At 44.3% G+C, this 12,570-nt stretch overlaps 1 protein-coding gene and 1 long non-coding RNA gene across 7 annotated transcripts in view; one reads left to right on the forward strand and one right to left on the reverse strand.

Annotated features, from left to right (window-relative positions):
* LOC132427124 (uncharacterized) overlaps positions 1–12,570 on the reverse strand; it is a 227,101-nt gene that overhangs the window by 103,338 nt on the left and 111,193 nt on the right. The gene's annotated exons all lie outside the window — the stretch shown is intronic.
* TNC (tenascin C) overlaps positions 1–12,570 on the forward strand; it is a 93,986-nt gene that overhangs the window by 62,540 nt on the left and 18,876 nt on the right. For 4 of the 6 annotated variants that reach the window (XM_060014252.1, XM_060014255.1, XM_060014256.1 and 1 more), the window contains 3 exons: positions 4,236–4,508; positions 6,062–6,334; positions 11,962–12,084. In XM_060014252.1, the coding sequence (XP_059870235.1) occupies positions 4,236–4,508; positions 6,062–6,334; positions 11,962–12,084 (669 nt within the window). The remainder of the gene's footprint in view (positions 1–4,235; positions 4,509–6,061; positions 6,335–11,961; positions 12,085–12,570) is intronic. The other 2 variants (XM_060014253.1, XM_060014258.1) reach the window with 1 other exon arrangement.

The following is a 12,570-nucleotide window of genomic DNA, read 5'->3' on the forward strand; positions in this document are numbered from 1 at the left end:
TCTTACAGAGCTAGTGTCCCATCGCAAACCTTAGAAAATGTACTCTTAATACATCTTTACAATAATTCATCTACTGCTATAATGGCTTCTTCACTTTTCTTCATACATGACCCGCAAGTGGTCACGTCTCTACTTAAAAAAAAAAATGCAAGTCCACACCTGCAGAGAAAGCAATGTATTTTCTAACATTATAACCAATGCAGGTGCGGACACAACCTAATACACTACCTTTCTGCAAATATTTGGAGGGATTGATACTTTCATATTCTATGGGTACGTTCTGTAGAAATCCTCTGCTTCCTCTCATAATGTGTCTCTCTTTCTCTCTGCCCATGTTCCTTTCCCTCAGAGCCAGAGCCACTGCTGGGCGTATGCTAATCCTTAGCAATATTACCCCTGACAGCTTCACCGTGTCACGGACCACTCAAGCCGGGCCTTTTGCAAAGATTGTTATCAGTGTTAGGCTTTCTCCCTCGCTGCAGGAGCCCCGGCAGTTCACAGTCTCAGGAGACGCACAGCACGCTCACATCACAGGCTTGGTGGAGAACACTGGCTGTGACGTTAGTGTGGCAGGGACCACCTGGGCTGGGGACCCCACCAGACCCCTCACTGCCTTTGTCGTGACAGGTACTCATTCAGAGGTTCTTGCTTGTCTGTTCAGAATTCTAAAATGGGGAAAAGAAAGAGGATAGGCATTCTAAAGGGAAATTCAACCCCCAATATAGCCTTCATTCCATATGTAAACTTCTACGTGAAAAGAAAGCAAATACTCTTGCAAAGAGAGACCTTTCACAGCCACTCTTAGGAAATGGAGCCAGTAGACTCAACAGTTGTATAAAACTGCCAGGGAATCCTGTGCCCAGTTTTATAGGTTTTCTGAGTCACGGTTTGGAGATCCTGGCTGAAGAGTGAGTTCTAAGTTACAAATGGCCCAAGGCAGGATTTTGTCCATAAGTCATGCTAGGTAAAGCAGCCCATGAACTACCTGCCCCAGAAATAAAATAATTTATCTTTTTCTTCTAAAAAAAGTTACTTCTTAAGATTGACATCTACAACAGATTAAGGAAGGTTCAATCTAAGATAGCAAATAAATCTCAATTTTAATTAAACCTTAACCATTCATTAAACTCGACTTCTTACTTCTCTTTGAATTACAAAAACAAATGGTTTTCTATTTCCTTTCCTGAAAGTATCCTAAATCCATGGCAAAGGATGCAAATGGTGTCAATTTACCAAGTCTCCAGCCTGAAAAGCCTCAGAAAATATTTAGAAGTCTCTTGCCCTCCACTAATGATAATTTTTAGGAGACCAACTTTGCTGGCTGATTTTCACTTTAAACCAGGCCTCTCTTGAGGTCTGAATTGCTATAAATTGCCATTTATCTATATAAATAAAATACATTAATAAGTTCAATTACATATTTAACTAGAGGCAGCATGGTTTCCTAGAAGAGTGGGGATCTTCAGATCAGGCTATGTGGTTCCTAATCCTCTCCCACATCTTTTTAGCTACATAACCTTGGCCAGTTCTTAACTTCTCTGAACCCCACTCCTTTATGTATGAAGAGAAGATATTCAATTCACGGGCACCTCTGGCAGCCTCTTCTCAGGTATTAAATGGATGTGGTGCAATTTAACTGCCTGGCATCCCGGAGGCATTTTACAGTTGCTGGGTCCTTTCCTCTATCTCCCAACAATATGAGGAAAGTAGTGTTCTCAAAAATAAGCAATAAGAAAAAAAAAAAAAAAAAAGGAAGAGAAAAGAAAGAAAAAAAAAAGCAACAGCCTAGATAGAAACAATAGACCTCTGCAATCATGACTTTCCTATTATTATTATTTTTAGATCTTGGGGGAAGGAGTGTATTAATTAATTTATTTACTTTTGCTGTGTTGGGTCTTTGTTTATGTGCAAGGGCTTTCTCTACTTGTGGCAAGCGGGGGCCACTCTTCATCACGGTGCACGGGCTTCTCACTATCGCGGCCTCTCTTGTTGCGGAGCACAGGCTCCAGACGCGCAGGCTCAGTAGTTGTGGCTCACGGGCCCAGTTGCTCCGCGGCATGTGGGATCCTCCCAGACCAGGGCTCAAACCCGTGTCCCCTGCATTGGCAGGCAGATTCTCAACTACTGCGCCACCAGGAAAGCCCTTTCCTATTATTTTTAAGAGAACACTACACGTTTTCAGGTAAGATCAGAGAGTAGTTATGCTTTCTGTCCAGTTAGCTAATGTGAATTCAATTGTTCAGTCTTCAGATGCAGAACAAGTAATTCCTTAGTGGGGTGAGGCGAGGAGTAGCCATGACTAAGAACCTCACTGCCCAGGAGGGGAAGCATGGCCGGCCACGGATCCCATCAGGCCCTTATTTGTAGCCTCTTGCAGGACCTCCCACAGAACAGAGAGAAGAAAGGGAGGCTGGTCTTGGGAATCCTAGATCCAGTTACAGCATTGTCTCAGCTAATCCTTGATGTGAAAAGACTCTGCATTTTAAAAGAAGCACATTTTAAAAAGAGAAAAAAAACAACAACAAAAAAAACTGAACATAAGGGACTATAAATAACAAGCCCTTGATGGACTAATTAGCCTGAACGCCCTCCTTTTCATCAGAATTCTCTGCTTTGATGGCATGGAAGTGCAAGGAGGCCAGTTATCAGAGAAAGGCGCCACTTATCTAAACAAAGCTCTGCAACAGAATTTGAAACCCTTGCCTTGCAGACAAAGAGGCCTGTTTGCACAGTATATGTGATTTCATCTTTGTCTTTGATAGAGTTATGATTTGGGGGAGATCCTTATTTGCTTAAAAAAAAAAAAAGCTTCAAGACAAACACCAAGTGGTTCAAAATAAGTACTGGAAATCCAAGCCACAGCAAAATTTAAATCTCCGCTTAGGGGGTTAGGGCATTCATTCACTCGTTCTTTCAGTCACCAAACATCTCTTTTTAAACATTTTTCTTTACATTCCATGGATTAGACTCTGGGCATTAGTGTAAGGTCGTTTATCTCTTTGAATGCTTCCATTTAGCTTCAGTGAAAAAGCAGGCTCTAACCTAGATGTGGCTAAAGCAGGCTTGGCCATGGAATTCCCATCCCCATGCCCACTTTGATGAAAAACAAACATATTCACCATGACTGTGTTTTGTTTTATTAGAGGGGAGCCACTGGACCTTCTCCACTAACCCTGCTTATGCCTCAGGTCTTGCCAGCACCCATGGGGTTGACTAATTATTAGACTTTGGCTTAGGGTGTGGAAAGAACATTGAACCCGGAGTCAGATGATGTGGGTTGGATCCCAGCTCAGCCGCCTAGTGGATATGTGACCTTGGATAAATCACTGACCTCTCTACTTCCTTTGCTGCCACGGGGGAGAAGAGGGGGTAGTGATATCTACTTACAGTGTCATTGTGGGGACTCAATAGGATGATGGATGTGAAGCCTTGTCAACTGGGAAGTATTGACAGAAACCAAGCTGATATAAGGTCATTCCTTTGGGGCATCCCTTGGCACCTATGAAATAAGAGTGCCTGAGAAACAGATGTCTGGTGAACGAATGAACAAATAGTGACAGAACTTACTGAAGAGCCTAACTTTATCCAGGAAAATAAACAGCAAGAGAATTAGCAAATCTTAGTATTCCTTACTGGGCCATAATCATAAGTGGTTACATTCGGACGCATGAAAAATCTTACCTCATCCCTTTATCTCAGCTGGTGAGGATGTATGTCACTAACTGGCCTATTCAACTTAATTCAAAATAGGAACTAGAAGTGGAATAGAAATATACAAAGTATACCAAAAAGGAAGTATACTTTAAAAAATAAAATAAAAAAGCTGATTTCCTTCAAGACTACAAGTTAGTGGGAAATAGACAAAGGAGACCAAACCCAACACAAGATATTTGATTTTATCAGAAAAAATTCATGGTCTTTGGAGTCAGACCCAGCTAAAATCTTGCTCTCTCACATACTAGGCTCTGTGACTTTGGCCAAGTCAGTCAACTTCTTTGAAGCTCAGTTTTCTTGCCTGTATAATGGGAATAACATCTATCTCATAGGCTGGTTGAGAGATTTACACAAGACAACATCCTCTGGCACCCAATAAGCTCTTATGAAATATGCACTTTCTGAATATATAACATGTTTAATGATTGAGTGGGTATCTACCAGTGCTCGTGGAGACTTGTGCTTTCCCAGCAGAGTCAGTGCTGCTAACCTGAGTTATTTTCACCCCTCCCTTCTTTCAGAGGCCCTGCCCCTTCTGGAAAACCTAACCATTTCCGACATTAATCCCTACGGGTTCACAGTTTCCTGGATGGCATCGGAGAATGCCTTTGACAGATTCCTAGTAACGGTGGTGGATTCTGGGAAGCTGCTGGACCCCCAGGAATTCACACTTTCAGGAACCCAGAGGAAGCTGGAGCTTAGAGGCCTCATAACCGGCATTGGCTATGAGGTCACGGTCTCTGGCTTCACCCAAGGGCACCAAACCAAGCCCTTGAGGGCTGAGATTGTTACAGGTATTTTGGCTCAAGTGAGCCATTTTCTCCTCTTCCTGGTTCCCTTCCATGTAATCCATCTACGAGATCACCACGGTTTTAACACCCCTGTCCATGTTCCCTACTTAATCCATAGATGTGGCCTGTTCCATATGTCACCCCCCCCAACACTTTCTCTTGTCTTATGTCTCTAACAAGCTCTCCCCTTCTCCCACTCCAGATACGAGAAGGTCGAAATGTTTCCACTAGGCATCCCAAATCCTTTAGGCCATGTCTTGTCTGTAGCTCTTGCGTGCTTACTCCACGTCACCCTCCTCTGTGTTCATCATGGCTGGTCCCCAGCTACATTTCAGCCTTCTCAAAAGAAATATACCAACGAGTATATTTCAAAAACTTATTTACTACGTTTGTCACCTCAAAGCCTCAACTGTAGTCTTGACAAACTTCCCAGGTGGGCTTGTCATTGGAAAACCAACTGTGAACTTATACTGGTAAACACTAATATCATCGAGATTCTTCAACACAGACTAAATGCATAATTTTCTCAACACTAATACTTCCTAGAGAAATATAGCATGAACAACTTTAACAGTCCACAATCTGTATTTCCCAAAGTCTTTCTAGAGCTTACTAACTCCATATTCAAAGGTACTACTTAGTGAAGAAGTTCCATGTTCAAATAAGTTTTGGAAACATGGAGTTAAACATAGTTTAACAGGATCCTTGACCACAAGGCTTTAGAGAACATTCTAATGTGCATGCTTCTCTCCAAGAGGGACTTACCCAGGCAATGTTTCCCAAACTTATTTTACAATGGATTATGATCAAACAGGAATAGTTTGCTCTAAGTGCACTTAGGGAAACTCAGCTCTAAATTTACCTTGACATTGAGTTTTGTCTAGTTAAGCCAATCCAAGATAATACCTTGGGTCTGAAGTACGTAGCACAAGAGGTTCCAATTCTTAGTTCTACCATCTGAACACTTACTGAATGGTTAACACAAAGCAGGCCAGTCAAGAGTAGGAGCCTTCTTTAGGAAAGCAGCTCCAAGAAAAAGACCAAAAAGAACATAACACTTGTAACATTTTAAAAGCCATTTTCCTCAGGATCAAGGGAGATATAATCAGTAGTATCATCACGGGCAGCTCTACAGATCATTAATGCTGGTTTATGTGTCTTTTCAAAAAGAAAAGAGGGTCTCACAGAGCACGGGCACTCAGCCACTGGCGGACAGAGAGCAAACGTAAACAAATTACTGACTTTGAACTTGTTTAATAATGCATGGGAGGGGCCACTGCTGAGTCCAGATGTGGATTTACAGAATTGCTTTTAGACAAAACTCACACATGCAAGCACCCACTTGGCTTGTACTGAATGTGTCAACTCCATCCTTTCCCTCTCCTAGATCTACTAGACATGTTCGTGTTTGATAGTTTTATTTTCGGTATCTCAGGACACTTCTACCTCTGAGAGCTGGGGCATCACTCCATATTGATACCCCCACTGGAGAGAAGATTGCACGGGCTGCTGAATGATATTCTCTCTCCTCCTTCCACCATTTTCTCCCCCTCTAGAAGCCGAGCCAGAAGTTGACAACCTTCTGGTTTCAGATGCCACCCCAGACGGTTTCCGTCTGTCCTGGACAGCTGATGAAGGGGTCTTCGACAGCTTTGTTCTCAAAATCAGAGATACCAAAAAGCAGTCTGAACCACTGGAAATAACCCTACTTGCCCCCGAACGTACCAGGGACATAACAGGTCTCAGAGAGGCCACTGAATACGAAATTGAACTCTATGGAATAAGCAGTGGAAGGCGATCCCAGCCAGTCAGTGCTATAGCAACAACAGGTACCGTATATAAATGGGAGAGAATAGAGAAAAGTTCTCTGTTCCTCTTCTCACAGGGCTGGGAAATTACAAGAGCTTCGGATGCAGACAAGCTTGTGTTTGAATCCTGACTCCTGAGTATAGCCTAGGCGACCATGGCTAAGTCTTTACGCAAAAAGTACGATGCCACTTACTTAATAGTGTTGTGAGGATTAAATGAGATAATTCATGGAAAGCCCATACAGAGGCCCTGGCACACAGCAAGGGCTGAGCAAATGAGAGCTATTAACATTTTTATTATTGTCATTAAGATAGTCATTACAATCGTTGCTTTTCTTTTTTTTAATTCCAAAGGCCCTTCCTTCTACCTATTATCATGTTTTATCCAGAGGTATACTTCCTTGTTCTTTGGTCAAATGTTCAAACTATGCAGGGAATAATGAAGAAGTGGTACCTCCACCTATAAAGATTAATACTTATAAAATGCTATGTGTGAAATGGTCAGTTCCCTGATCAAGAAGGAAAAAAGAGGAGGCTGGCACGGTCGGCAGGCTGCTCCTCACGAGGCTCCGTCATTTTATCTGATACTCACGGCAACTCTAAATGGCACTGGAGGGAGAAATGAAAATCCTTTTCAATATGAGTTGTTTCAAGGAGAACGAAAAAAGATGGTCATAACATGACTGTTTATAATGATAATACTAAGACTAATATGACTCTTTAAAGAGAAAAGGAATGACCTTCAACAGGTAGGGTGAATTCCTTCAGGAAACTGAGGCAGGTACAGAAATGGAGCATTTGCTAGAGACCACTGCTTCAGAGGAACCAGGGGGAAGAATCACAGAACCACAGGCAGAGGTAGAAGGGACCTGAGAAATGATGTAGCCCAGACTCTTCTGTTTGTGCACGAAGAATCTGTGGCCCAAAAAGGTGAAGTGACTTGCCTAAGGTCACACAGCCAGATTTGGGGTAGAACCCAAATGCCAAGTTATTTTAATATTATTAAATAGAAGTGGGCTAGGTGACAGATAACCAACGAATAGACACACTTGCCATCTCTGACAGGCAAAGAGCATAACACTAGCCAAAACCTTCCCTTTGTCCAGAGATGAGTATTTTTTGATGCCAAATTTCAGGACCTAATGAGCTCCGAGAAGCCACCTGTAGAAATCATACTCAGTATTTGTAGACATGCGGCAATTCAGCCAGAAGAAATACCCTGTTTCTTATTAACACAGACCCTATCCCAGGGACGCGGGTCCTTGTCTCCTCTTCCCTGTGGCTTCCCGTAAAACAACTTCAGATCAGAGGCAGAGGCTGATTCTGCCCTTGGTTTATAAACACTGCTTTTCAAAGTTTACTTCTGATCACTGGTTTTGTTTTGCCGATCTTTTTTTTTCTAGAGGCTCCGCAGTTCTAAAGCAAAAATGAAAACGAATAATCATGAGGTTTTGTTTTTTTTTTTCCTAAGAACAAGAGAAAAGAAAAGGCCCTCTAGGATTGCCCTTTCTTTGATTTTTTTCTCTGGGGCCTTGTGTCTCACAGCCGAAGAGAAGCGTGTGCATTGGTGTATGCGTGTACACACGTGTGCTCCGGTACCTGGCAAGGACGGGAGAGGTGACTCTTGATCACAGCAGACGTGCAATTTACCTCATCAGCTTCGTAAAGTTTCCCTTTTGTGTTTTCATTCTTTCTCCTTGTAAACCCTTCTCTCTGTTCCTCTTTTTCCCTGTAAAAGCTGCCGCAGGTTCTCCTCTCACTCCCTGAACATGAGCTGGCAGCCCTGAGTGCCCCAGCGCCAGGGAGCGTGGGTAGAAGCAGTGTAGCTGAAAGGTTAAGCCTGCAGCCTCTGGGCAGATCCCCTGGAGTCGGATCCCTGCTCTACCTCTTCCCACAGCTATGTGAGCGTGAGCAAGTCTCCTTCCCCTCCCAGCCTCAGTCCCCTCATCTGGCCAATAGAATTTAACTCCAAGGTCAGCCATGAGGTTCATGTCACATCATAAATGTCAAGTATTTAGTTTCCTTGTAACAATATTAGCTAATATTATGTTTGGGTGATTTAACATACATTTTATTTTTTTATTTTTATTTTTTTGCGGTATGCAGGCCTCTCACTGTTGTGGCCTCTCCCGTTGCGGAGCACAGGCTCCGGACACGCAGGCTCAGTGGCCATGGCCCACGTGCCCAGCTGCTCCGCGGCATGTGGGATCTTCCCGGACCGGGGCATGAACCCATGTCCCCTGCATCGGCAGGCGGACTCTCAACCACTGCGCCACCAGGGAAGCCCATACATTTTATTTTTTAATGGCCCAGTTGGTTCAAAATTCAAAAGTTAAAAAAAAGGATATATAGTGAGGTCTCTATTCTACTGTGTCCCTGACAACAGTTGTTCTATCTAGAAGCAGTTGTTCTATCTAGAAGCAGTCAGTATTACCACTTTCTTCTGAATCACTGCAGAAATATGCTATACAAACAGATAAGATTAGACATAAGTCTATGTTCCCTTTCTTTTTCACCTTTTTCTTTTGGTGTGGCGGTTAACATACCCACTCTTCCACACATTGGGGGTGTGTGTGTGTGTGAGAGTGTGTGTGTGGGTGTGTGTTCCTTGCTTATTAGTAGATCTCAGAGATAATCCCATATGCCTTATTTATTTAACCATCCCCCTACTGACAGACCCTTAGATTATGGGTTGTTTCTTTCCTCTGTCAACCTCTGCATTTGCAGTGGCTCCTCTTCCCCTCCGTGGTTTGAGCCACTTCTTCACAGTAGCCTGGGCTCCGCTTTGGGAAGCCCAGAGTTGCCAGGAGCTTCTTTTGCCTCTGGGGAGTTAAATGCCAACATGCCTCTGTATACCATTGGGACGGTCCCCAGAATAGACAGAAAGTGGTTCAAAATCCAAAACCAGAGTAAGATGGCTCACCTCGGGGGTAGTGAGGACCCTGAAACGCTTCTTTAACCTGCACCATCACCGCCCCCAAACATCCCCAAAGCCAAGGGGACAGCCCCTCTCCCCACTCCCAGAATGTGCCCCCTCCCACTCTACCTCACTTCTCCCAGCCAGGCAGCCTCCCAGCTCCCCTGCTCAGTTGCAGTTCAGATGGACTTAAAACCACACACCACACAGCTGCAATGGCATCGTGTCTGGGGACCTGGGTCAGCGGGTCTGCAGACACACGTGCTCAGAAATCCTCCCTTCTAAGTGAAACAGGCTCCTTATGCCTAGTACCTTTGCCTCTGACTCTCATAAAGTGTAAACTATCGATTACAGAGCATGCACTTCATGCCACACACAGCAGGGCAACTGACACACTTTACCTCACTGACTCACGTGACACAGACAGTCTAAGCGTCACATTCAGCCCCATTTCACAGAGGCCTAAGGGGCTAAGGTGTTTTTAGCTAGGAAAGCCAGAATGGAATTCAAACCCAGGTCGGTGTAACTCCAAAATCCTTGCTCTTAAATCACACTGGCTACAATAATCGTCCCCTGAGCTTATCACGATTCACATATTAAGTATTGAATAAAAATATGTCAAAGGGAGAATTTTTTAAATGATTATTAATGGTCACATTATTAAAGACATTTGCTCCAGATTTGGGGAGGCAACATTTTATACAGATAACAGACAGAAGTACTCTTCATCCTCCTTGAGAATTTCTAGCAATTCCAAATGTTTTCCTAATGGAATTTTTATTGAAAACCAAGAGTCTTCTTGGAAAGAGAGACAGAGGCATTGCCTTTCCTGGGTCTCCCTAACTTTTCAATAGATATGATTTAGTTGTTCTCTGAGGCTCAGCCTTCAGGTTGCTATTGACCATCTCTTCCGCTGTGGTGCTGGAGACCTGCAGGCCCTATTTATGGCAGAAGGACACACGCTAAAATACAAATTGTCTTCCATACCTAGGAAGGTCTGTTGCCTAAAAATGCCATTGACCCTGGAATTCTACCACTACTGTGCCATTCTTCGGATGACACATGGCTATCTATCTTCCTACTGTCACTTTCATCAAGCACATCCCTCAGGAGTGCGTGACAGATGAGGTTACTAATTCTTACGGTTTTTCAGCCAGGGCAGATAATATTGCCATTTTGCAGATGAGAAAATTGGGATCGAGAGAGGAGAGCTGTGGCCACAAGATACACTTTCTAAAATGTGCCAGGACCTGCCCCAGCGAGGTTCACAGTCGGACTGAAGGTCAGAGTGGACTAGCCTGGCAGAAGGAGAGCCCCAGTGCCTGAGTTTACACACCCCACGGGTTTTTTTTTCTCATTCTGCCTCATCTAGATCTTTCCTGGGGGCTACCGCAAAACTCAGGTGGCCCCTGGAAAAAAGAATCGCGTGGGAAAGAAAGAAAAAAGAGAGGGCCAGCATGTTTACTGAACCCTTACTGCGTGCCAGATTCTGTGCTCGGGTTTCACATCCATTATCTCTGCTAGGTCCTCAAAACATTCCTGAAGGTGGGCACCACTTTTCCCACTGGAAAGATGGAGACGGAGCAACTGAGGCTCTCGGAAGGGAAGGGGACTGCCCCGGGTTGCCCAGCCTCTCCATGGTATTTGGACAATCAAGATCTTCCAGGCTCCAGAGCCCCTGTGGCTTCCAAAGCTTTCTAAGGAGAGGGCAACACCCCAGGCAGCCACAGAATCTGAGGGTGGCTAGCAGGTCACAGGAGAACGCCGTAGGAGGAGAGAAAAAGACAGAAATAGAGAGAAAAAAAGCTCCCCAAAGTGGGCTGTGGGTTTCAGAACTGAACGATCAATGTGGGATGCAGAGGGGAAAAGATGAGGAAATGAGTTCCCTGGAGACCTGAAAATTGTTTCCTGAATTCTATGGTTAAGCGTGGTCAGCTGAAGAGGGCAAAACGCTAAGCCAAAAACTACACAGGGAAGAACCAAAGGAAACTGGGTTTGCGGGGGAGGCATTTACGTAGCAGGAACCGTCCCTCAGGCATGGCTTTCCCCCAGGTAGACCCAATATCCAAGGGGTGTTTGCTTTGCTGAAAGGTCTGAGGTTGCTCCTCTGGCTCTGGACCTCCATCCAGTTCTGGGAATGGGTTTGTCGAGGTCAGTTTCCATGTGAACATTATTTCCAAGATCCCAGGGCTGTGCTCAGCTCTGCTCCTGGGACTTAGAAAGGTCATATCACAAGAATGTTCATTGGAGAACTTAGCCTCAGTTTAGTCCTCTGTAAAATGGCTACAACCACACCTCAGTGGTTTCTAAATGAGGGTTAATCCTTATAAATTGCAAAGAACTGTACAATTGTCAAGTCTTGGTATCATTTAATAAAAGGAACTACAAAGCAAAGATATGAAAAATTGCTAAACATCAAAACTTAAAGGAGGGTGTATTCCAAGCTGTGAAACCACCCTCACTCCCTTAGATGTCAGCTATGGTGCTAACTAACGTTCTTGAATGAAACCAAAGGGCAGCTCTACAGCTCTGGGCCCTGTACCTGAATGAAGGAACAATTGTTTCCATCAAGTCGTAACCTAATCACAGATCACCACATTCTCCATCCTAAAGGCTTGGCTGGGACATAAACTAGGGACTGAGTTTTCATGGATGAGGAATTTGGGAAGGATCGCTGATGAGCAAGATACTTAACCGTTTCTGGGTTTCTCCTGTGCTCTTTCCTCAACAGCCATGGGCTCCCCGAAGGAAATCGTTTTCTCAGACATCACTGAAAACTCAGCCACTGTCAGCTGGAAGGCACCCACTACCCAGGTGGAGAGCTTCCGGGTTACCTCTGTACCCACTGCAGGAGGTAGGGCACTTGGGGAGGGGAGAGGGAGGACGATCTGGAGGGTTTGGGTGGAACAGTGAAGAGACCCTGATAATCCCATCCTCCCAAACATCATGGCCAAAGAAAACTGCTGCTTTATAGTTGAGATCATCTGGAGAGACTTCATTTGTAGAGTCCTATGAGACCCTTGGAAGAAACTATTTTGTGAAGGGTCATGTTATGAAGATCGTTGCCAGGCTCATAGTCTTAAAGTTCTATGAGCTGTAGATCCCCAATAATGTTTTCACACAATGACAGAAGACTCTAAATCCATTGGCCTTTTTCTCTTTGAACGCACTCATCTGCAAAGCTGGTCTTAACCTGGATATAGGTGAGGTGTTACCTCTTGGTCCCAAAATCTGTCTGTCTCAGAGTAGGATGGGAAGCTGTGACTTAGCAGAGTTGGGAGTTCTAGTTCAGAGCACACCGGCTATAAAAGAGACCAAGGGGGTGGGGGGAGCATAGTCA

Source organism: Delphinus delphis, chromosome 6 (genome assembly GCF_949987515.2).
Source record: "Delphinus delphis chromosome 6, mDelDel1.2, whole genome shotgun sequence".
Taxonomy (NCBI): domain Eukaryota; kingdom Metazoa; phylum Chordata; class Mammalia; order Artiodactyla; family Delphinidae; genus Delphinus; species Delphinus delphis.